Raw genomic sequence first — 27,182 nt, 5'->3', positions numbered from 1 at the left:
AATTATTTTTTACCTTCTGGTGATTTAATTTACACATACAAATCAAGGTTTAATTAAAAGAGGAATATTGTGATAGGTTAATTCCCCTGTGACCAAAACTATACAAAGACCACCTGAATGTCATTGGTGACGTTTTTTAGGTAAGATTACTTTTTTTTGTTGAGAAAACTATTAAAATGTATGAATGAAACCAGCTGTTTTAGAAATTCACCCAATATAAATTAAAGTTTAGCTGTAGAGCAAAGACAGCAGGAGAGGGGGAAAAAAAGGTTGCTAGGCAATAAGATAACCCATATGCTAATGTGTGAATGATGTCCTGGCCTAAATATGTATACATTTAAAGCTAATTTTAGACAAAGTATGATGAAATGAACGAGAACTAGATCAAGTTAGAGCAGTGAAAGTAGTTTTAAATATTTAGGTTGTGAACTCTTTAGTATGAATCAATTTATTTTAACCCGGCTGAACTGACTTTAGATCCTATTCTTGTGAAAGATAAACTGGCAGCTTGAAGTATATCTTTTATTCCTCAGGTCAAGATGACTTCATAGTAGGCAGGTGGTCATAATGTTATGGCAAATGCCTTTTTCCCCCGCCCGATATCTAAACCTCTGCAGACCTGGAGCGCACGCATTCACAAGAGTGCTGAAATGGATAGATTGACCGAAAATTAGTCTGACTGATGAGGACAGTGACAGACAGATGATTGTGTCTTACTGTGCAGATCTATCTCATCCTGTCGTGTAATAAGTGACAGACAGGCTGCACATAGACACCCTATGAGGCAGTGCCCCCAGGAGCCTAAGAAAGAGCTTTCCTTACATCTAGTAACTAGCACACAAATGGAAAATAATTCAAACATGGAAGTATACACTTACATGTACAGTATGTTGGTCTAGCACAATAATGCTGTTTGTGCAAATCTTTGCTTACGTCACCTACCTACACTCAAGAGAAGAGTTTTTCTTTTCTGTTGCTGTGCAATAATAAGGTACGAGCCCTGCGACAAATTTGGAATCACCAGTTTGAGCGAGCCTGTGCGACCATGAGGACGTACCAGGAAGAAAAATACATTTCACACACTGCAAAAACGGATCTAAAAGTAAGTAAAATGTTCTTAAAATGTGTGTTTTTGTCCTAGATTTGAGCAGGTAAATAATATTATCTGCCAATGGAATGAGTATTTTGACCCCTAAAATAAGATAATTAGACATCCTGCACTTGAAGTAACATGATGGAGATAAGTTGTTCCTATTTTAAGTGCAAAAGTCTTATTCCATTGGCAGATTACCTTATTAACCTGCTCAAATCAAGGACAGATACACTAATTTTAAGAAAATATTACTCATTTTTAGTTCCGTTTTTGCAGTGCAGGGGCTGTGGAGTAGATGTGAGATCTGATCAGATCTGATCAGATCTCAGCGTTAGTTACTGTGGATTCAAACACTGGATATTAGGGTTGGGAAGGAAAAAGTTCCAGGAGCCTGATAATTTCAAGTTCTTACTGTATAACTCTCCAATCACACTCGCTCTTCAATCCCCTATCAGTTCCTTTATAGCCTATTCTTCTCCTCACCCTCCATTCTTCTATTTCCTTCCATCTCTCACACATATTTCCTCTTACTGTTACATTTCCCTCCCGTCTTCTACAAGCATCTTCTAACAATCTAATGCATTTCCTCTTTTTTACTCTCATGATTGTTGCTTTTTTACCTTCAATATGTAATCATCCAAATTTATTTTTCTTTCATCATTTCCTTGTTTTTATGTTTTGTCCTCTCTCTCTGTATTATGCATGCTTTTTATCCTTATCTAAAAATATGGTGAGTGTGAGGCATGTTACCAATCTTATCAGGGACAAGAGTACAATTTCCTTCTAGCCAAACCTGCCTTGTGTTTTTTTTTTCTTCGTAATGGCACCTAATGGTACCATAACTGCCAGCTCATACAGTTTGTTTAGTCAATGTATTTACTGACAGACCGCTGCCTATTTACCTTGTAGTACTTCCCTGCCAAAGCAGCAGGGCCCAGGCAAATTGGCATAGCAGGTGCTCAGCAAAAGACAGCCCAATCTGCTCTGATAGCTATCTTAGCCAAAAAATAAAAGAAAAACAAAAAAAAGACACTCACAGAAAAGGAAATGTAGATAATTATTGCTGAAGTCCAACTTAAGCAACAGAGAGAAAGGGATATTTTCACTCCTCACTGTGGTGAACACAGTCCCACACACACACACAAACCCAAAAAAAAGGGGGGGGGGGGGTTTGTGGATTGCTAAACGAGTGCAATAAATGGAAGTCATACCTCTGCAAACATTGCAGCATCTGCCCTCAGGTAAAATCTGCTCACCGATGGTGCAGTTAATCTCCGGACACGTTTCTGTAAATTTCACCATCAAGCCATTCTACAAGGACAACACACAGAGATTACAATTACAATGCTGGGGTTAAAGGCGTGAAGGTCCATGCAGCAACGGTTACTCTTTTTTTTTTTTACCAGAAAAAATGCAATTATAAAATCCAATCTGTTACAAGGTGTAAATTTTAACCCATCAGTTATATAACCACTTCAGCAAACAAACCTTCTGTCTTAAGGCTTTGAAATAAGCATGGCTCTGGAATAAAATGTTGTTGAGAAGATCAATCTTTATTTTTATTAGATATTCCCTTCTCTTTCATGTTCATCAATATTTTTTTCTTTTGTTCCAAGTCTGAAGAAATTTCACATGAAGGTTTCTGTGGGTATTGCACTGAAACTAAAATGTAAAAAGATTTTTTTTATTTTTTTATTTCTGCACGTTAGAAGCACATAGACAGTTTATTGCATCAGTTTTTCAATGGCTTAACGAGTGGGCTTACTTGCTCTTCTGAAACAAAAATTGTTAGAAATGATTTTAGAAGTGTGGTATGTATAATGGTACAATCCCCAATAAAAGCTGGTGAACCTGTTAAGAGTGGTTGGTACTAGGTAAAAAAGGGAAAAGCTAAAGCCTGTTTTATAGCCATTAAACATATCAATTATTGTCAGAAGCATGCCAGCAATGGCTTGAAAATGAATTAAAATATGTTATTAATTTACAACCATAAATATTGATGCATATCATTTGGGATTTATGTGATTATTTCAAAACTGCGGATCTCTGCAGCTCCTCCAGAGGTACCATTTAGGTGCCCGTTTAGGTGGACAGTCGTGTGCTTATAGGTTTGTAGTTGTGCCATATTGAATACAAATAAACAGCACACTTCTCAGATTTGTCTCAGAAAGCCTTTGAAAACCATCCTTCTACTTCACAGTTATATGCTTTTTTCGGTTGGTCTGGTCCATAAAATACCACTAAAAATATATTGAAGTTTGTGATTGTAATGTGACAAAGTGTGAAGACGTTCAAGGGTTGTATGAATGCATACCAACAGGGTTTCATTGAGCCACTTTGAAGACGGTTTAAAATAATTATAAAACTTAAAAAAAGTATTCTGATTTCTGTAATGTGACATAAGCGCTGAGAGAAATGTGGGATGAGCATAGGAAGAATATTTAATAAGAACAGAAAACACACAGGAACTCAAAGAGCACAGGACGCAGCACAGCACGCTAAAAGACGGATCCAGTGGGGAACAATAAGAATCGCTGAGCATGTAGATTGAGGCGGGGTGGGGAAAAGACAAGATAACCAGAAGAGCAGTCAGGGCAGCTGTGGAGCAGCTGTATCAGACAGGGCAGCTGAGGGAGGGAGACTAATTAACCGGAACAGAGCTGAACAGAAACACAACGAAACCCAGGGGAAGAATCTAACAGATCTTACAGGAATAATTCAAAATACAAATAACAAAGAACACTGGAATACATAGGGATGCTTAAAGAAACAGAATATGGAAAATCCATATCTAACAATAATGAGCACAGAGAAATGAACGGAATATGAAAAAAGGCAATGATCATAACAGGCACATCCAAGAAACCCCAAACATCCCAAGATCTCAAAAAGGCATTTTAAAACACTCATGATTGACACATTAACACAAAGAGAGAGTCATTTAAGTCTAGATTTAATGGTCAAAAATGAAAGATGGCTATAAATACTGAAACTGCTACAGCAGGGATGAACTCACAACACACACAAGGACACAGATAGATGAAAGTTGTCCATATGGATTTTCAGACAATGATACACAGACTCCTGCCTTCTGACTGGTATATCAGCCTGCTGGTGGTCCTCTGTGATTTCTCAAGGTCTCAGGTATCGATCAAAACCAATATGAGGATTTTGTCCTTCGGAGCTCCCCTTCATGTTGGATTTTTTATAACAAATATAAGGAACTTTGGAGCATCATTTGTATATACAGCCACCAAGTGATTAGACCTTTTTGCAGTCAATTTATGTGTTAAACTTACAGGTACTTTCTTTTAAAAGTTAGCCAATTAAAGCTGCTGATTTACTTCACTTAACTGCCAGAGGCTCTAAGGATTGGTTTTATTTAATTTACTGAGGTTCCTGTGTTGAATCTTGTTAACATAGTTAACAAGGCACACTCTAATTAACAAAGTTAAAATAGCATACGATTAATAAACATCGTGTTGCGCAAAACTGCAGATATTTCCAGTGCATAAGTTGGGTTCAAAATATTAAATACTCTTTATTTTTATAATACTAGTTAGCTTTACAGCAGAGCATTAGTGCCATTGTTGATGGAAAAAAAAATATTTTACCACAGAGAGTACATTTTCACCAAACAATAGTACATTTTAAAAAACTTGGATATTTAGTGATGTTGAAAAGTTGTAAACTTGTAAGAAAATAAAAGACGATTTTCCAGGATTAAAAGGCACAAATTTACAATATTAGAAACTCCAATATTAACCAACATTGTAAAGTCAAACATTTACGACAAAAAAATGCAAGAAGCCTTATGAAAAGCTGAGATGTAGGAGCTGGACCAAAGTGCAGACAGGAACTTGGGTCCCAATGGTGTGTGAAGAATAATAGTAAACTCTAAAGAACTTACAAGGGAAATAATTGAAGGAACAAAAACTGGAACTTGCATTAAGGCAGAAACTAAAAGCTAATGGTAAATGAGCATGCAGTATGGAGCATAATGATGGGGATACAGGAACACAAAATCAGCAGATAAACCAGCAAGTGAAGAATCTATGAAGTTTAGAGGGGCCTGGTCATGTACTATCATCATAGAAAACACAAAAACATTATTAATCTTCTAAGAAAAACAATATGTGCCAAACAATCATCCTGATAGTGTTTACTTAGTCCTATTTGAGGGTCTGGTGGCACCTGTTGTATGGCATCCTTGCTTCTGACAGTCTGCCCCAGGGCAGCTGTGGCTACAATGTAGCTTAACACTGTCAGCCTTTGAATGGGTGAATGAATGTAATCTAAATCACTTCAGGCTATAGAAGTACTTAACCACTTTCTTTTCCCTCCTACGCTGGGCATTGCTGAATCGCTCGGCTCCATTGCTTTACCTTATTTTACTCATTGCGCACAATATCGCATTTCTGGTCACGTGGTCTTGTTATGGTAAATGTACAGAAGAGTGCTTTGTTTATTAAGAAACAGAGCAAAAATAAGTGTAAAAAGCAAAAATGTTATATAATAAGCAAAGAGAGTGTGGTAATTTAAATGGAAAACCTTTGTATGCAACCAGAGTGGCCTACTGGTGTAGAAAGCCATAAAGTCATAGTACATCACTAGTCCCTTTAAAAACAGACAGGGTTGAGGAGAAAAGTGAGGCAGAACACAAGTGAAAGTAATCAGATGAGAACAATGATGGCAGAGAGCTGAAGGTCAGGGACAATGACTGACAGGGACCGACAGGGAGCAACATAGGAAAGAAGTCTAACCAAATAAACAAGAAAGAATTCAATCAAGAATGAATGAACTATGAACAAAATCCACGAACCAGTCTCCAGTAGTAAGAACTAAAATATAAATGAACACTTAATGATACAAAACTAAAGAAAGCCTCATCTGAAGAACTAGTTAAATATAGTTAAAATACTCATACAAGAGTATTCAATCACATGGATATTGTGACAAGTGGTAAATTTAAATGATGTACATCTGGATATTTGTGTGATAAATGGTTGCATAGAGAAAAGTTAAGTCCCTCTTATTTTATGTTCCCCTTTTTTCACGAGAGAAAAATGATTCCAGTCTCTGGCCAGTTAACTGGTGAATTTCTAATGGAAATGTAAAAAAGCTGGTACAACGCAGAACTGTAAATTTTGACAACAGATCAGATTCAATTCCATCTATACAGCCGCCTTATTTCTTTCTCATTCTCCTTCTTTCCTCATCCCCTGAGGAACTTCAGTCTTACTTTAATCACTCCACACATGTCCCACGCTGTAAGACTCAGAGCTTAGACACTAGATACTCTTTGAAATTTGCAATGTCACTCAAAATCAGGATCACACATTTACGGACACCTGCTGGAATTTATTGGACATCCTGGTGGTAAACAGCAGCTTTCCTCAAAGAAATAAAGCCTTCATTCATATCAAACAATACAAATTGGTTATTAGTGTCCGTATTTATGAGTAAAAATAAGGGAATGATTGAAGTATGACAATATTCCAGGCTGTCAGAGGACTGATGAATAGACCCAGAATCTCCCGTACGCTTATTTGTAAGCAGTTACATTTACAAATTTGTAATTTCCTCTTTGGAGTGCTATCTTTAAAGATAAAGGCATTCTCAGAGAGGAAAATTCAAATTTCTTTCATGCTGATCTGGAAAAAATGACTGCCATTATAAACCTTGCAGTGATGCAGTTTCAATTCAGTGTATGCCTTTGTTTAGCTGGCTTCATAAGTTATTATAATTACCTGGCTATCTCACCATTAGAGCAAAAATAGGTAGAACGAACAGATTGCAAGAGGGTGGGAAAATAATATGGCCTGCTAGCTAATTGAATAACACACCAAGTGGTCCACCACATACAATCATCGCACATTTCCCCTGAAAAGATGTGCCTGGTGATATTACTGCAGATAAGATGATAAATGCAAGAGAAAAGGATCGCAAAATGCAATAAGTGATACCTGGCATTCCTTGCACGTCCTGGAGAGAAAGCGTTGACCCTCAGAAAATGTCTGTCCCATGTACGTACATTTAGCTGCAGAGCACAGAGGATGAATAAAATATTAGAGTGCAATATTGTTTTCTTGAATGTAAATACAGTAGCTGCAACAATTAAAACCATTTTTAGCTTAATAGTAAACCAAATAGTGGCATTCAAAGAATGTTTTGAGATTACGCTGGAAACTTTCTTTTCCTCGTACAACGTTCTGCATTTTTCTTTTACCTGGTTACTTTTTTTTTTCTTTGCTAATATGCATAAGCGGAGGGTAAACGTAACAGCACATTAAGAACACAACAGATGAAGGACTCATAGCGCATCCCTCTGCTAATAAATCAGAAATAGTAAGTGAGCCACATGATGCCGAGTCCTGCTTTCCTCCTCTCCAGGGTGCTGGACCACAGCATGCTCTGTCACAGCTCAGGAGCGCAGCTTCCTCGTTCTTCCCTGCCAGAGCTCTGATGTTCACAGAGGAACAAGAGGAGGAAGGAGGAATGAGCAGAGGGACAGAGGGAGGCAAAGGAGGGCTGAAATTATTCAGGCGCTCTATACTTCAGGGATTGCTTTCTTTTTTTTTTTATTAAGAAAGGCACAGCTGTCTGTGGGTCTGGGACCAAGAACCATATGTGCTTAAAACTTTAAGATATTACTTATATTTCAACGTGCATGAAGACAGATGTGATCTTTGCTCTTTCAAACGGTAAATTCTGCTAGCAGAACAACACCAGTTGTGTCGGTTTGAATTCAGATCTAAACTACTCTGAAAATACAAATGAGTATGTATTAATTTCCAATGCACAGGCATATAAACCCCTGAATACGCTGATCTGAAAATAACATATTGACCACATGCCTGATTGTGTGCTGGTACCCATAGAGGCATAAGCTATGGTAAAACACTGAAGATGTGCTGAGCTATTTGTCACCAATATGTTAGCAGCAGATCCTTTAAGTGTGGTAAGTTGTGATGTGGGGCCAACATGGATCAGCCTTGTTTGCAGAGCACATTCTGGAGATGCTCAATTGGACTGAGATCTGGGGAATTTGGAGGTCAAGTCAACACCTCAATCTTGTTGTGCCTCTCAAACCATTCTTGTTTGCTTTTTGGCTGGGTAAATCATCCTGATGAAAGAGTATATGAGTACCTTGACTGTTCTGCCGCAAAAATGTTCTGCACGCTTGGTCATGTCCAGTAACAAAGCCATCTTGACTTTTTGTTTTTTAATATAATGTTACTAATGTTCCAAGACCTTAAACAGTATTGCAATGATGCTTAATTTTACAACTAAGTCGACATGAATCTCAAAAGCACAAATCAATCAACAATCGAGATGCTCAATGATCCTTACTAACCTCAAAAACCGTCTGCATGTTTTTGAAACATTACCTCAAAGCTTCTCACATGTCTTGTTAAAGAGAACGTTCCGTGATACATACTTTTAAATACATTAAATTTTGTGGTCGACTTATCTTTAAAAAAATCATGTAAAAAGATTAATAGTTATAAGATATAACTTCAGACAAATCAGGTTATCATTGCCAGAAAATGCTGCAAAAATGTTTCTTCATTGCACGATTTTTTCGCATTTTGAATACCATATTACTAACTGGTCACTGACAAACTTGACATTAAAAATAATAGAATCACTTTTTTAAAAAAGGGTTTAAAAGTATTATACAGAAAACCTCTGTCCTTTCATCATTGTCTCATTCTCCAATAATACAGTATTCTTAGTTTTGAAAAATTTAGAAATTTTTAAATTGCCTGTTCAATATTTAATACTTAATAAACTCATTCCACCACTTCTGGCTGAGTTTATTAAGCTAAAATCCAACACTAGTGGAAAGGTAAGAAGAGCGTCTACTAAAGGTGACTGTGTAATACCTCACAGACACACAACATTTAGTCAACAGGTGTTTTCAGTCAAGGGTACAGAAAGTTGGAACATCCCAGCTATTATAAGGGACTCTAGTACATTCAGTTAGTTTAAAACCAATTGTAAAAGATGGCTCAAAGGGAACCAGATCTGTGATCACTAATGTCAGATTATGCTTATCATGTGCAGTGCTGTTAATGTTCCACTATCTTTTATTCTATTCTTTTGTTATTCATTGATTGGTTGATTAATGTCTTCTATCTAGTGTCTGATTGTTTGGTGTTTTCTTGCTTTTTTCCTTTTGACTGGCCAGAAACTACATATGTCAAGTAGCCTTCAGGCTAATTCTGGCATATTTACTTTTGAATGTTCATGACTATGCAATGCCTATTTTAAGTAAAAAATAAAAAAATAAAATTCTTATACTTTTACAATTACCCTGCTCCAAAAAAAGTAAACCAGAAATGTAACTTCGTCACCTAACCAATCAAATTTTCTTCTACATCTTATTGTACAAAAATGAAAAAAAAAAAAAAAAACAGACGGCAAACAGAATGAAATTAATTTGTGGGTTGATTTTTTTTTCATTTAAAGCCTTGGCTAAGGAATTAACCCTTTATGTATAGTTGGAGGAATAGCAGCTGTTTAAACTCTCAAATAACTATTAGGTACCCAGCATAGAGAGTCGTAAACATGTAAACAGGGACAGTCTTTCACACAGCCAAATTGAACGTTTTCTTGCCTATTGTCCTGTTTTTGCAAGATGCAAATAATGCAAATAATCGTTTGCAAGCAATGAACAATAAGAAACAGAACAGTGACCCAGTAGGTTCAGAAAAACGATATACTGACTGGGAAATACACAATTGTTAACATGCAGCAACCATTATATTTTTTTAAGCTGAATGGTAAATGGTAGCACCAAAGCCACTGAAAGAGAAAATAGATCATTTTGTAAGAAGTTGAGTTATGCTGATAGAAATAATATGTTTTATTCCTAAAGTAGATATGTAAACTACAATTTTAAACTAAGATAAAAATAACTTTTAAAAACACACAAATTCAAGAAAGCCAGTAAACACAATTTATTATGAGTTTGTCTGATCTAATTAACCAACCAGTGAAGTGCTACTATCTGATGCTCTGCTAAAGTACCAAACAATTATTGTTGATTTATTCAAGTAAACAAATTATGGTGCCTTTAATTACAGCTCCATGTTCATTTCAAGGGGTCACAGTCAGTGATTCTTTTTTAGAACCGCTGAAAGCAAGTTATTAAATTTTTGACCGGAAGCTCTCCATGCACTGTGAAACAGAATTCTGCACAGAAACTATAGAGATCTGTGATGGACTTCTGCTGATACTTACGTCGGCATGTTTTACAGCAAGTCCCATCAACATGGACAGGCAGCATGTCGTCTGAGCAGTTGGCTGGAGGACAGAAGATCCTGCGACACTCCACCACACCATTCTTTCAGATAATTTTAAAAGAAGAATAAATATCACAGTTTCAGTATCCAGATCAGTTAAATTAATCTGACTTGTTTAGGAATGAAAACTAGGGAAGTCCTTAACAAAAGCCCTATTAAATAACTAATATCAACTGTTAATAACTTTTATTTTTATTTTCAAGGAATTAGTTTAATTAAAATTGTATCAAACCTTTTTTAAACAGATAAAAGACCCATTTAGATCAAGACCTCGTTCACAAGGGTGACCTGGCCGAAGAAGGCAGCAGAATGTGTCATAGTGGATCTCATGTTAGCGGCACCCTAAGTGAGCCATGTGGCCACATATCAGCCTGCCAATTAAAAATGTCAAGCTTATTTCATATGTATAGCTTGCAGATTATTTTACAGGGTGTAGGCATTAACTGTTAATGAATGTAATATGGTTTTCCCAAAGAATTAATGACGTTCACAGTAATAGCTTCCTGTCTCCCTATCTGGGACGTCAGCCGCTCTTGCTCACGTTGTTAAGATTTCCAGACAGTTTTGTTTTATAACACAAAAGTGCCAAAGCTTATGAGACAGCAGAACAGCCATTTCTATGAGTTTTGTCACGGCACAAATAAACAAAACCACACTTGAATATTTTTGTGCAAAATGATCAATGAGTCTTATCAAAACAAATAAGTTAACATGTTAACAGCTTACTACTTTAGAAACTGGTCTGTGTAAAAAAATAAAAATAAATATATATGTGTTAAGTGGAATATAGAACTTTATTAATGATTGAAGCTGTATTTGTAGAGTCAAAAAACTTATTTGAAACAAATGAGAAAACAATATTTCATTTGATCTATGTTTGACTAGGAGCACATAAATACTGGCTGGGATAAAATATCTGTTGCTGTCAAAAAAGGCAGTTTGCACCGTTTTGTCCGTTTAAGCTTTTTAAATAGCATATTTATACAACATTGATTTTTAACTTTAATGTAGTTTCAGATTGTTAACCGTTATGCACAAACACTTGATTTTACATGACTCGAATCTGAATTGGGTAGGAAAAAAAAACTCCTGATCTGGACATTCCTTACAGTTATAACTTTGCTAACCCACCAACAACCACCCCATTCTAATGAAAACCTTTTTGTTTTGTTTTAGAATATCCAGAGAGTCGTTGCTAGATTTAAGATAAAGTAAGATATCTTTAAATAGAAACTTTGCATTTTAATTTTACCAGTGGTGCCAGTTAAAACGGAAGTCCTCTACTAACTAGGTTTTGTGAAACTTACTGCCATGCATGACCTCACATTAAAAAAAAAGAAAAAAAAGAAAAAAAGAGAATACAAGTTCATCTCATCTGAAATTAGTCACAGGAAACATCCCTTGGTCCTTTTAGATTACTTTCAGAATCAGTAAAGGCAACACAACCCTGGTTTTTCTTTCTTGGATGCCATTAACAAAGTTGGTATTAAAAACAGAATGTCAGAGTTGTACTTATAATACGTAAGCAAAGTTTAAAGCTCTGTTGTGTCGAGCTACATTGTGCAAGTTGCACACTTGCACTGGTTCCACAGCCACTGCTGCAGCTATCAGTGGGACTGTGGCCTGTTCTATACCTCCTGATTACTGCTGATGTGTTTTTCTGATTTCACCCCTCATCTTATATTCTTTGCCTGCATTCAGAAGCCTCAGATTTTTCTGTGGCAATCATTTGCTTGGTGGAAAGCTACACTATAGATCCAAGACAGACACAATGTTGTTTAAAACAGACTGAGGTCGGCTGTTATCAGCATCTTTTTCATGCAATTAGGCTAAGTGAAAATCACAAATTCACTAAGACCTGTTAATAACGCACCTAATGGTGCAACTCTTGTGTATAACTTGTTAAATGTTTTTATCTAGCCAACACTGAATGATTAATCTCTCAACACCATGTAAAACAACCTAAAACCGCTGTCCTAAAGTAAAAACCCATCACATTTCAGAATAAAAGACGCAGATTAATTACTGAGGCTGCACTGTTCTTGAGTAGCCTGTTGATATGAGGTATTTATTCAAACCCTTAAGGGCTGCATTAATTTCTGAGCCTGATATCTCTCTCTGCAAGCGCCTCTTCATTTCATGAGTCATCGAAAAGCATTCCCCCTAGGACGCTGTGGTTATCAGTTAATGGCATGTCCACAGGAGGAAACCAGACTGACTAAACGCTTTACTGTGCCTGATGTGTATTGATGCAGCAAGTCTAAACTCTCAGGACCCTGAATGGCCTGATTCAACACATTGCGAGAAGCCCATGTGTTTGAATGCAGCCAGTCGGGTATGGAAGCTTATTAGATGATGCATCTTGTGTTAGAGGGTGGGCAGGAAATGCAAAGATTCGTTTTTTTTTGAAAATTAAGAAAACTGTTGATTGCAAACACTGCCAATATATGCTTGGGGCGTGCTACAAGACACAGAGGTTATTTTATCGTGTACCATTTTTCTAGGTGTGATTTAAAAAAATAAATATATACTTTCTGCTGACGGCAAGGCAACTCATTGCTCTGAGACCCTGTCAAGAATTTGAAGAAAAATAAAATCATATTATGTAAAACTATCCTTGAACATTACCTGCAACAATATTTACTGACAATAACTGGGGTTCTTACTAGAGATTCACTGATCAGGCTTTTCCAAGTCAATAGTGATTTCTGAAATATGAGCTCCATTTTCTGACTAATTTTAAAGAACTACAAAGCATGGAGGAGAAAACAAACAGTAAAATACCCTAAAAGACAATGTGAAAAAATATGATATTTCCATTATTATGCACTAAAGCATACATACATCCTTAACTTTTATTTGATTTTAATTCAGCTTCAAAAAGTATTTGCAGTCCCTAAAACATAACGCTTTATGACTTGCTATAAAATTATTATTCCAAAATATTTATCTTTTTCTTCAGAAAACTCTAATTTGTCAATAATAGCTTTAAGACACAAAGACATTAAGCATGATTGAGATTTTTGTGACAAAGCAGATTTGCTCAAGTTTAAGTCTGCACTTAAACTACGGTTTAAAGCAGGCATGTCCAAATTGTGGCCCAGGGGCCATTTGTGGCCCTTGTACTGATTCTGGAAAGATGCATTTCAAAAAAGATTTGGTCCACCTACACAGGTGGCTGATGCAGATGGAAGATTTTAGTTTTTAATTATGGCAAATTATCACGGAAATGTTAAAATCCTAAAATTGAAAATACTAAGTACGACACAAAGTATTCATCTTTTAATAAACACACTTTTGACATTCACTTTAATGTCATAGTAACGTCTATCCAATGACATTTAATTACCCAAATGCAGACTTTGGTGCATTAAAATCTGTATTGAATTAAATTATTAAAACTGGCTAATTACAGCGAGTGTTTTCAAGTAACAACCGGTCCAAATATTGTTCTTATATTGCTAGACCAAAAAGAGTAAAGTTTATTATTATTAAAGAGTCAAATTAAGTTATTTAAAAAAACTTGCAAACTGGATGGCCATATTTTAATACGAGAAATGAGCACAACCCTTTTTAACAATGGTTTACACATTTATTTCCTACAAAAAAATTAGACTAATTTATTTATTTAAAATGATTATATTTTGTAGAGCAGGTAACAATGTGTATAATTCCTTTTGGTTAAAGCTAATTGTTAATTTTTTGGCCCTCGAATTCCTTTGACTGGACAATTGTGGCCCATGTACCGAAAGGATTGGACACCTCTGGTTTAAAGCATATTGCTATTTTTACTGTGTGTTACATCATGGTAAGCAGTTGAATGTTGGGGCTTTGTACGAGCGTAGCACTTACTTTACACGCACAGTTCCTGCAGTTTTCAGGTTCCACCCACAGCTCTTTGTCCCGGTACACCAGGCCATTGGCGCTGCAGGTCCTCTCGCAGTGACAGCCCTCCAGTTGGGTCAGTCTAGACTCAGCATAGTTCAGCTGCACACAGAATCACAAAAGCAATTTTAAAGCCTGAGAATGCATCATAGCGGCCCATCACCCGGTCCCCCGTATCCTCTGGTGGAGCCTAGTCAAGTTTCACAGAGAGCTTTTCCACCAAGAGCCACTCTTTTAAAGGGCAAATAGAATAAGTGATAATCATTCAGGTCAAGACCGCACCTCAGGCAGTGGTCTGCTGAGACATGACAGATAGGAATGACAGCCCCCACTCTGCCTTTCTCCCCCTTCTATTTGTACACCCTCAATTTATTTTTCTGTAACTTTTGTTCAAATCCAACGCTGTAATGTCTCACCACCCCTAACTCAGAAAAGTGGCAAAGCATTTTTAGCTGGAAGGGGGCAGCAGGTGAGATGCAACAAACAGGGCTGAATTTTAGACCTTTCCAACAACTTACATAGCAAGAAACATGTTTGCATAGGTGTTGGCATGTAAAAAAAAAAAAAAAAGGACCTACTTTTATCCAAAATTATTTTTCCTGTTGATAAAAGCTGTCATTTAATTATCCTGTTAATTCTACAACAAATTAGCTTGATTAATGTTTTGACAACTGCCACAGAGTGAAGCACAGTTTGTGTGATTCAGTGATATTAATAAAAGTAAACAGATGAGGTTACAGTAATACCAGATGTAATATAAGCTAAAATAACACATAATATATCATCTCAAAGCATCAGCTCTGTCAAGTTTTTGTTTGGGTCTTAAAAAGATTACAAGTCTGTCTTTCAACCAAGGAACTCCTGTGTATTGTTATTTGGGTATTTATTTATTTATTTGCCAGGGACATTGTGCAACAAATGTGTGGCACAAACCAGTTTTAGCTGCAGACAAATTTTCATCTGTTGTACAGATTACTACAAAATGTAAAAAACATAAAAAAGAAACACCCACAAGCAGCAGCAACAAATTACTCACATTTAATATATACATAAGTGAAAAAATTGTTTATCAATGAACACTTTTCTGGCCATCCTTCAACCATTTCTTAGCATAAAAGTTAAACAGTTGCAGAGCGTGTTTCTCTAGAATAGTCAATGGTAAGAAGTAAGGCGGTAATAAAAGCCAAAAAAATGGAATCACATTAACTGTTTTAGTTCTTTAAAAAAAAGGTCTGTTAGGCTTCCTAAAACTTTCTCAGTTTCTTTTGTGACGTTTTTTAAGCTGATCCTCATTAACTTAAAAAAATATAATCTATCATAAAGAATGTGTGCTCCAGTCATCAACAGATTAATATAATCTCTTCAAATGAAAGATAAAATGTTTTGTCACCATCGCTGCATACGATTGGCCCACAGAGGTCATTGCAGCTGAAGGAGGAAGGAGAATGTTTTAATCCCAAGATGGACAGACACAGCAACACAATTCATGTCTAAGTCTTGATTATGCGCAGGCTTCATTGTTCTAAAGTTATCTGATCCTCCTGTTCCATTTGGAGGCCAAATGAAAATAGAGTAAAGAGAATATATCCACACTAAATGCAGACAGCAGGTTGGTGCCTCTCTGAGTATTCAGCATACTGAGGTGAGTGAGCATAGCAGAGCATGAGATTAAGTACTATTACTACCGGGAGACTGAGATATTTGAATAAATTCCTTTGCAGTGCAGCATGTGTGCAGTATACACTCACCGGTCATTTTATTAGGTACATGTTCTCAATTAATTAGCACAAATAGTGAATTAGCCAATCATATGACAGGTACTTCAGCATTTAGTCATCTAAATGTGGCAAAGATGACTTGCTGAAGTGCAAACTAAGCATCGGAATGGGTAGAAAAGGTAGTCAATAGATTTTTAATGAGCCATGGTTTTTAGCACCAGACAAGCTGCTCTGAGTATTTTAGAAAGATCTGATTTACTGGGATTTTCACCGACAACCATCTACAGAGAGTGTATCATAAAAGAGAAAATACTAAGTGAGCTCCAGATATGTGGCTAGAAATGTCTTGTTTATGGTCAGAGGCCAGGAGGGAACGGTCAGTGTGGTTGGCTTCAGTTGATAGAAACCGAAAGTAGCTCAAATAATTGCCCATTGCAACCAAGGCATGGGGAATAACTTCTCTGAATGCACACCATAAACACGTCAAATCGTAAAGCACATGGGCTACAGCGGCAAAAGGCCGAGTGTCACCCCTGTTGACAAAAAAATAAATAAATAAATAAATAAATAAATAAAATGAAAGACTCTACAATTTACACAGGCTCATCCAAATTGGACAATTGCAGACTGAAAAAAGTGTTGCATGTCCTAGAAAGGTTCAGCTGCACCATATAGATCATACAGTCAGAATTCGGCACAAACAAGTCAAAACCATAGGTCCACCCCTGCCTTGTATCAATAATTCAGGCTGGTGATTTATTTGTAAAGAGAATATTTTCTTTACTCATTTTGGGCCTTTAGTAATAAATAGTTATTGCTTAAATGCCACATTTTACATGAACATTGTTGCTGACCATGTCTTCCCTCTAAGACCACAGTGTACCTATCTTCTGTTGGGTACTCCCAGCATGGTGATGCGCCATATAAACAAGGCTCATATGATCACACATTGATTTCTTGAATCAGAGATATCCAAAAAAACAAAAAAAAAACAAAGAAAAGCTGGTGCATCTGCCACAGTATCAGATGCATAGAAATGTGATGCTGCACTGTTGTTTACCCAGGGCAGTGTATCTGTCCATGCCGATGAAACACAAGGAAGATATGCAGTAGAGCACCAGGGGCATTAGCGCACAAGGGCTAAAACAAAAAGATTGTTGAAATAATAATTCAAACTTTTATTCATTTGAATCGTTGCGAGTGGACTTGAAAGGAGGAGTTCATCTGAGGCAAGCTGCGAAAAGCTTTGAAGCTTCTCCGTAAATAGGGATGTGGAAATGTCTTTCCCCTTTCACAGAACTCTGGCTCTCTGATGCTGTTTAGGTCACATCTTACCAGAAATGTAGTAAGTAGTAAAAGGTTTTCAAGTACAAGTAGTATATAAAAAAATCTATTGTCTATGTGGAAGGTGAGGCGATTTTTAAAGGTCCTATTGATATTGCTCGTTGGGTCCAACTCAGAAATGATAGGTTCACTCAAGAGAGTCAAAGCTGGTTACACCCCCACAACCTCTCAGAGACTCGCCCGAGCCTCGGTGTCAGAAACAGAGGAGTTGCTGTAGTGTGATTGAGGCTTCTAAGGAAAAAAATGAAAAACACTAGATGTCACAGAGGCATTTTACTCTGTTTAAAGGGGCCCCTGTTGAAGAGCTAGGAGATTTATGAATGGTGGAGAAATGTCTCAGCAGACCCCTAAACAAAATGTTTGAAATGCAGTTTCAAAGGCTCGGGGTCTGCCTCGAGGCGCTGCAGAGGAATGCATTTCCTGTACAACCTGAGCATCAAATGGCACCGTGATGCAGCACAAAGGACTCAGGGGCTAATAGGCATGTAACTTCTATTTCTACACCAGGCAGGACGGCTTGTGAAAGAATAAACCTTTTTTTTCCCCCTTTTCAGAAATACCTATCCCAAGCAAGGCAAGCGAAGGAAAAAAAAATGGTTCTGTAGATTTATCACATCCTATCTTTTCCTTTTTGTTTTGTTTTGCACAGCTTATGTGAAAGTTACATGGCAAAATGAATTCTGACCACATTCAGGTAGCCAATGATATCTGGAGCATTTAGTCGCATTTGAGTTAAAGGAAAGATAAACTATAACTGTCGTGAAGAGATAACTAAGACAATGGATGCTAGACTGAATCCAATAAGGTGCCAGTGCCCAAGCTGCCACACATCGAAGGCCTTAATAATAACTCTTAAAGCTGCAGTCGGAAGTTCTGAGAAAACACGCGGACTTGGCCTGAAAATTTGAACACGCACATCCTGCAGGTTCCTCCCCCCTTGCTCTCTGCTGCCCTCCCTCCACAGCGAAGCCTGCCATGCTGCTCTGATGTTTACACTCGTTTTATTCCAGGCTCGGTCTAATTCTTTCTTTTTAGCCTGCTTTTCATCATTGGTCTTCTTCCGTTTACCCGTCTTTGTTCTCTGAGCAGGTCCAGCTTGAAAAACTGGTAGTTTTCCTGCAACATCGTGTTGTTTTTGCAATATTGAGCTTAATTGACGGCATGAGAGGCTGGAGGCTTGTGAGCAACGCATGCATAAGCGTGATTGACGCGGCTAGCTCTGATTGGTTGCTTCAGAGCAGGAGCTGTGCATTTCGGCAAATGGCAGCGCTGCCCATCAAGCTCCCACTGGGAAAACCGAGAGGAGCTTCATATTATTTACAGATGACCTGTCTCATAATTTACTGTCAGGACACAGTGGCAGTTTTAACAAATATGTCAAAAAAATAATTTATAGAAAAGTGAACTACTGCATCTTTAAGTACCACTAATGTGGATATGTTGACTACTTGGGAGTGCTCTAATTTTCTCATTTTTATTTGTCAATTTCGCGATATTCCTGTGAAAATTCTCAGTTATCGCAACAGCAAACAGGCTTAAATTGGACGCAACCGGACTTTCTATGTATATATTTCTTAGGTGATAAACGACAGATTAGAAGTTACCAGTGGGGGTTGGTTTATATAGTTTATGTCCCATATGCCATTTATATAATTAAGCAACATTCGGTTTTAAGTTCATGTGACATATAATACCATCTGCTAATTTTGTTTTCCAGTTGTAAATTGTAGCAATGGTTTTGTCAGATGTGCCACGCTCTGGAAGCAGAACTCACAAGGAAAATCAGCATAGTTAAAGTTAATGTTAGCACGTATCAGCAGCAACTTGCTGGGTTGGTTACTTAAACTGCGTAAGGAAAAGAGAGCTTGTCTGGAAGGTGGATGGACTCACGCTGCATCGGGTTTCAGCAGAATTTAGCTTCCCTCAAGTTGCTTAGAGTCAAAGGCAAAGCATCACAGAAATCTGATGCATTTAAAAGCCTCTGCGCTAATTAAATTGGTGGGGGTTGATGTCGGAAAGCTTAATAGGAAATACCCAGAGGACTTGTTTTTGCAACAAGTAAAAGCTCGGTGATTTTCACATACAATGTGCTCCTTCCTATAAAGACAGAAGTGTAATACATGCAAATTCTGCCGTGATTATCCACACACAGAGGGGCTTAGTGTCATCTCACCTCACCTTGACACTCGACTTCACAAACTAGGGAGCAAGCAATTATTCACTGCATGCTCGATCCTTCAATTTTCCACTGCATAGGCAGAGAGCCATTTAGAGCGGGAGATGACTACATCCTCCCCGCTGTGACTTGTATGTGAAGTGAGGTCAGGTGGCAAAAGGTCGAGCTGTGCTCATGCGAAGGAGGAGGCACTGACACAGCGGTAGGGTAATGGTCGTCATCTCATCCTTATTTACACCGAAAATGTTCTATAGCTCACTCACCCACTGGGATGTCCTTGCCTCATCCACTTCTAAATGGCATCGCCCTTACAGCCACATAAGTGCGCGCACACAAACACACACGCACACACACACACACACACACACACACACACACACGCAATTACATATATACACAAAGGCCATCACATACTCTTGCGGATGGTTTTTGCAGATGTTTAGCCTTTGGAATGGATCACTTTATCCCACGTGGCTCTCCAAAGCACATGGCCCGTTAGTCTCCTGTCGAGTTGATGCCGCCGCATTTCCTGAGGAAACTCTGAAGCCCGTTTGTACCTGTGCCTTGTGTGCGCAGCTGAGACCAACCTAAGCTCTGCAGTACTAAGTTAGGCAAAACAAATATTTAAAATTTTTAAAATCTACATTCAGATTTCATGTCTCTTGCGGCCATTGGTTAATTTGAAACTAAATTTGCATTGCGTCAGTCCTCGTCTCCACACGTTATATACACTTTTAGGTCTTGTTCTGTCAGGGTCTTTGACCACTTTACTGTTTTGGCACTTGTTGGTTTCTTGTCTATTGTCGGATCCCATCAGCTTTGAATGTTTGTTTTCTTACTTCATCACGCAACTGTGAAACATATAATCGATTTGCTAATAAATACGCATTAACTCAAAGACTAATTATTAAGAAATTAAGCTCAAATTGTCACAATTATGTTAGAAAAGTAGGTATTGTATCATAGGTGAAGTTGAGCAACAGTTTTGCATCAATTCTTGGGTAAAAAATTACATTATGACATAAAAAGTAGTTTATAAATGTTTGCCATTAGGGTGTGAAGATGCAGAAGTGGCAGAATAATCCTAATTTTAATTCAATTAAATTTTATTTATATAGCGCCAATTCATGAAACATGTCATCTCAAGGCACTTTACAAGGTCAAATTCAATCATATTATACAGATTGGGTCAGATTATACAGATTGGTCAGACATTTACTATATAAGGGAACCCAGTTGATTGCATCAAAGTCCCGACAAGCAGCATTGTAGCATAATGTAGCCCCGCTTTTCTTGTACACTCCTATATATAAATACACCGCAAAAAAAAAAAATTCAAATTCACTTAATCATTGAGTTAACATATATTCTGTGAAGGCCTCACATGTTTGCTAGAGAATATTAGTGAACAAGCAGTCCCCCCTGCAGTACCTGCCTCACTATTTGAGAAGCATTGGATTAGAGGCAGGAAAAAGCTTCAGACTTGAGTGGATGTCCACCTTCCAGCAGGACAGCGATCCTAAACACGCACCCGGAGCTGGACTAATTGCAATGCACTTCAGCCAAGCCAGCAACACAATTTCAATCCATGTTTTTCCCCCTTAAATTCAAGATGTGTTATCATGTCCCACAAGTTCACACATTCGACATTTTTCTACTGCCTGCAATTTTTCATAAAATGCTTTTGCAATAGGCATTTGTTAGATGTCTTTCAATCCATGGGGGGGTCATTCCATTTCATTACCTTGAGGGTCATCTTGGCGAGGAGCTCCTGCAGGTCCATGATGCCTTGCACCAGGCTCAGGAAATCGCTGCAGGTGGGGCAAGCTCAATGGGCAAACAGGACGCATCAAAAGGAGAGGAGAGAAGAAAAGGAAGAGCAATAGAGAAACTTTTAGACGGAACTTTCACAATGTGAGAGAAGAAAAATGTCTTTTCTCTAACTCCTTCTGTATGATACTGTCCATGGTGGTCGCAGCAAAAAAGAGTGAATCCTGAAGTGGTTGTTGTTAAAATGTCTGTTTTAATGCTTGTGGTGGGTGTCTGTATCAATATTAAAGCACCAGGGTCTGATTGCCTTATTGATCAGAGACAGAAAGAGTAACAAAGCAGTGACCCTGGATCTTAATCTGTTTGACAGAAAACAAATCCAGAAAGAAGAGAAGAAGAAACTAGGCTGCACTGTAAGACCAAATGAAGACTAGACCTGTGCTAGAGAAGAGAGAAAACATAATTCCTGTCTGACATATTGTCTATTACAGGCCAGTGCTGCAACGGCATACACAGAGGACCGTTCTTCTCTCCTTTCTTTGTTCATGACAACGCTGTTAAGATACTTACTGCGATTAAGATTGGGACACTGTGTGATGTAGCCATTAGGAGCAAAGATCAGTTTCACGTCCTGAATGGTGCCCTGAAAACACAGACAAAGGCAAAAGATGGATTATCAACTCTGCGGGTCGTTCCTTTGGATCTTCAGACCACAAAATGATTCAAGATAAAAGAATAAATAGCATAGAAATGTTAGAAAAAAGGTACAGGCTTTTTTTAAATATATTGCATCCTAACATGCTTGCAAAAGCAGCAAAAATGTATTGTATACTTTTAATGTTACAGTCGAATTCACTGCATCAGGCCTACCAAAATATCTGCATTCCCAGTCCAAACTGCCGAGAGAAGATTTAAGGCCAGCTACAGTGTTACAACCAGACAGATTCTGTGCTCTGAATCTCTCTAATCCATCAGATGCTGCATTGCAGCAAAGTTGTACTGCCATACTTTTAGGTAATGTATTTTCTTCTGCATTATGATTTTTTTTGTGTTATTAAGACATTTACTGTGAAAATTCTTAGTTAGGAACTGTTGTACGGCATGTTGGAGGTGCTGGTGCACCTGAGACAGATGCACGGCCGTGGTGAAGCGTGAGTAAAGCAAGTTGTAACAGAAGGGCTAATTTAAATTTAGAAAAAGACAGAGGATGCTTAAGATTATTTGTAAGGTCCTCATTTCTACCTCTACGCATGGGTCAGCCAGAAATATCTTATTTAATGTCTTTATTTTACAGTCTTACTATCTCGTTGAATTTTAGTTCGACGGTGGCATCAAATTGTGATCAAGGTGGTGCTGTAAAAATATCAACCTTAAGATCGTACAACCCACATTAAAGTCGACTTCATGCCATCGGTAAAATTAACTCTTGAAAGAAGTGGATGTGATAGTCGACCTCAAGTGCTTTCATTACTTCTGGACACATCGCGTCTTTTATTTGTGTCTTCCAGATGTAATAATTATATATATATATATAAATGACCTATCAACACATTAACTTGGCATAATGCAAAAGAAAATGCATTAACTAAGATGATGGCAGTCGTTTTGAGTGTTAAAAACTGTTTAACTTTTTCACATTTTCTCTATTATAGCCATAAACCTGTGAACCTCAAAGGTTTGTTGGAGAACTTTAGATCAAGGCGTAGTCATCAGTCAAAATCCAGACCCAAATCCATGTCAGTGTCTGTGCCATTACTTAAAAATTGATGTTCAGAAATTAGATTTATCCCATCTGAATGAGCTTAAACTTTTTTTTTTTTTACAAAGAACAACATTCAGACTTTATATATGCAGAGTTGGTGAAGACAAACTCTAAAGGACTGCACCAATATCCACCACTTTGTGTTATTTAAGGGGTTTGCATAACTTATCAAGAATCTGTGAAATCTGTAAAAAAAAAAAAAATGGCAAAAGAAAATGTATGCCTCTGTCAATTCTGTCCTTTATCAGGATGTTAAAAATAAACCCTCTATTTTTTTTTTCTGAAAAAAATAAGAAACACAAACAACCCTAGAACAATTCTAGATATGAATAACACATTACAATTTAAAGGGGGAGTACTTTTTCACCAGAAATCTTTATGGTACCTTATAATGTACCCATTAATTTATAAATATCATATATAAATATCTCTTTAAAAACGCAATAGACAGAAACTACATCATTCCTAGCCAGAAATGATTGCCCCATGAAACATAACATCCTTTAAGAGACTGCCAATTACGCTGAAACACAAGTCATCTCCTAGGCACATGGCTAGGAAACAGAACTTTCCCGATGACCAGAAGTAAGAGTTTCAGAAAAGCGCACCTCTTCTTGTGGAGAACGTGGGTAATGAAACACCAGGGTGCCCACACACATCGAAATCCAATATCATTTCACTTCTCCTTCGAAGTAGCTACTGATAACACACAGGAGGGACATTAGAATTCCCCACCTGAAGCACAATCTGCATCATCGTGTCTGCTCTATGCGTGTGTGAAATCCCATTTGCGGTACAGTTTGCTGTCCTGGATGCCTTTTGTCACACATACACATAGTGATAGGCAGCCTTCAGGTGAACAGACTTCAACCACAGACTAACAGCAAACACACAAATACCTTATCACAAACACACACACAAACACACACACACACACACACACACACACACACACACACACAGGCAATGTGAGCAGCAGATGGTGAGAAAGAGATTGTCAGTGTCGATCAGAATGGAAATGAAGGTATAGATCGCGAACGTCTCTTCCGCCGGTGTAATATAGGAGCCCTGACCACACATTTCTTTGAATGATCAGAGGGGGATTTGAACTGAATACAAAAATATTTCCTTCCCTCTTACAAGCTCCATGTCTCTCTTTCACACACTTAACATTTTTAAAGTCTAACACTGAGTGTACTTCTTGGAAATCAGACGCATGTTCCATCGCATTACACAAGCAAAGAAAAAAATCAAGAATAGCCTCATAATTTGTTAGGTGTAGTTAGTCATGACTGGAAAATAAGAATAAAAGAAACAGATAAATAAAATAACTAATCGACACAGATTTCACAGCATAAGCAGCTTACTGTAAATGGGGTAAGGAGAATATAAACCTTATAAAAAATATAGCCCAGTACCTCAACATCATAATAATCACTGTCCCAACATGTTGATGGATTTGTTGGTAGTTACTGAGCACTGTACCTGTGTTTAAACATTCAGAACTGTCTAGAACTTATGACAAAATAGGTTCATTAGGAAGTTACAACTGGCAAAATATATTTCTTTGACAGATACATACAGACACCAACACATACACAGCTAAACAAAACATTGCACACATACAAATAGATGCAAAAAAATTACCTATGGAGAAATCAACCCCTCCTCAACTAAATATCATTTTAGTGAAAAATCCTTAAAATATTTTTTTAAAAACTTGGAACGTTCGGCTTTTTCTACACTGAGATTCCTCCACAGATAGAAACACAAAACGCTTTCACAGATGCCTCAACACTGGGGATCTTAAGATTATATTTTCTCCTAAAATCATGGCCTCCATCTCAGTCTGAAAACATCTCCCGCGTAGTTCCGGGGCAGTTTTGTGTTTGACCAGATCAAAAAACTTTCAGGCATTTTACTTGTAAAATAATATATTGAATGTTCACTAAATTGATTCTAATCGCTCTTTTCTTTAGTTTCTACAACGTTTAAATTGCTGTTTCATAAATATTGCCCCAAAACTTCTTCACACTCCTTCAGATACTCTACAGTAAGGGAGGAATACAGTAATTTAAAAAAGCAGAACGAATTTAAGCTGATGGCAACACCATTTGATCTAAAACTAACACCTTTCAAGAGGAGATGTCATGTTGGTGGCATTCAATGTTGCTACTCTAACGGACCAATTAAGAAAGTGTTCAAAAGTCCTGCTTATGCTCCCTTCATCCCCCACAAACAGAGTTTATTCTTTAGTGGGTGTCTAACTGAAACTAACCCTTTACATATTCTTCATAAAAGTATCCATGGTCATTTTTGCCTTGACTTGGATTCAGGTTAACTTTGAGATGTCAAAGAATTTGATCCGTTTTGTTCTGTGCACTATATCATGCAGACAGGAGCAGCTGCAAAAAAAATATGCAGAGGGAGGTTTTGGAGGAAAACAACAAATCTAAAGTAGATCCTCAGAATAGACATTTAATTAATTTGGTCAGTTTGTGAATTAAAAATTTGCATCCTTTCAAACCACAAAATCATCTCAACCAAAACATGCGCAAAACTCAATATCAGAGATTTTTCAGAAAAATACAGTTCTTATCTTTGCATAGAAACACTGCATGGTGAAATAGTAATAAAACACAAAATTATGAGGCATTGGAAGATTATTTTTTATTATTTTTACTTTTAGGAAGACATCACGGGCTGCACAGTGGAGCAGTGGGTAGCACAGTTGCCTTGCAGCGAGAAGGTTCAGGGTCCAAATCCAACCCTGGGCTTTTCTGCATGGAGTTTGCATGTTCTCCCTGTGCATGCGTGGGTTCTCTCCAGGTACTCTGGCTTCCTCCCAGAGTCCAAAAACATGACTATTAGGTTCTCTAAATTGTCCTTAGGTGTGAGTGTGTGCATGAATGGTTGTTTGTCCTGTCTCTGTGTTGCCCTGCGACAGACTGGCAACCTGTCCAGGGTGTTCCCCGCCTCTCGCCCAGTGAACGCTGGAGATAGACACCAGCAACCCCAGCAACCCCATGAGGGATTAAGTGGGTCAGAAAATGGATGGATGGAGGAAGACATCACAGGGTGGTCCTCATCCTAGGGAATTTTGACACAGGCTCATTGCCAAATTCTGGCAAAACTGGCATCACTCAGAACTGGTAGGACTGCTGTTACTTCTAAATGAAATCTAATTTGCCTCATAGACACTCAGTTCTGCAAGTGCTCCACAATGCTATAAAATTAACCTTAACCTTAGCATTGTCATGCACTGATTTAGGCTGCATAAGACTGGCCATAGCAGCTTCGTACATTTTATCGACATTGCAAACACCCGTTTGAGAGCTCTGGAAGAGGGCGCCTATCCACCATTATTGGCTGCCATGGTAGCATTCACAGGAAGACGGAAAACACAACTTGAAATCACACCGGTCCAGTGGGCTACCTGGAATGCCAGCAGAGATGTGCAGAGGAACATTTGTCTTGGTACATTCATGCACATTTTCTATTTGAACATCCCTGCATTCTGATATGTTAATATTGAATGTACAAAAACTGGGAGGTTTGCTAGGACTTGCTTTCATGTTCAGTCAAAGAAGAAAAAAAAATTGGGGGGGTGGGGGGGGTTGTAGAATAGAGGTCCTACACAGTTTACCCGACCAGGTAATTACGTTCAAAGAAAATAGTCAGTTCATTATCACTTCCTGATTTAAAGTTCAGAGCACTGAAGTAAACAGGCAAAACAATTAGGATTACCAAAAAGGTGTTAGTTTCTGCATAATTTAAGATCAGATCTAAAAAAAGAGAAAAACAGCAGTCAGAAGAGATTAAAAAAGCCAACAAAACAGTTTATTAAACTGATTAAAGCTTCATTCGAGATACGGCTCAAAAACAGAATATTGTGTAAATGTTCAACACTCATTTCAGATAGGTGAACTCGTACTGAATAGATTCATCACTGAGTGAAATATTGGAAGCTTTTATTTCTTTTAATTTTGATGATTTTGGCTTCTTCAGGATGGAATTTCCTGTTATCTCTAGAAGTACGCGGAAGGCCCAAAATCTTTGCAATCTGTTTCTTACTAAGGACAAAACTTGTCTTGCAAGCATAATCATGCAGAGGAAAGTGGTT

The 27,182-nt window shown here is 37.7% G+C and overlaps 1 protein-coding gene across 1 annotated transcript in view; it reads right to left on the bottom strand.

Annotated features, from left to right (window-relative positions):
• The window catches only part of LOC105931903 (protein kinase C-binding protein NELL1), a 269,740-nt gene that overhangs the window by 176,554 nt on the left and 66,004 nt on the right, over positions 1–27,182 (bottom strand). The window contains exons 5-10 of the mRNA XM_036135703.1: positions 21,868–21,940; positions 21,272–21,354; positions 14,257–14,391; positions 10,343–10,445; positions 7,060–7,133; positions 2,305–2,404 (exon numbers count right to left, since the gene is read on the bottom strand). Of these exons, the coding sequence (XP_035991596.1) occupies positions 2,305–2,404; positions 7,060–7,133; positions 10,343–10,445; positions 14,257–14,391; positions 21,272–21,354; positions 21,868–21,940 (568 nt within the window). The remainder of the gene's footprint in view (positions 1–2,304; positions 2,405–7,059; positions 7,134–10,342; positions 10,446–14,256; positions 14,392–21,271; positions 21,355–21,867; positions 21,941–27,182) is intronic.

The sequence above is a fragment of the Fundulus heteroclitus genome, chromosome 4 (assembly GCF_011125445.2).
Source record: "Fundulus heteroclitus isolate FHET01 chromosome 4, MU-UCD_Fhet_4.1, whole genome shotgun sequence".
In the NCBI taxonomy this organism is placed as follows: Eukaryota; Metazoa; Chordata; class Actinopteri; order Cyprinodontiformes; family Fundulidae; genus Fundulus; species Fundulus heteroclitus.
This window is presented reverse-complemented; position numbering and strand designations above follow the sequence as displayed.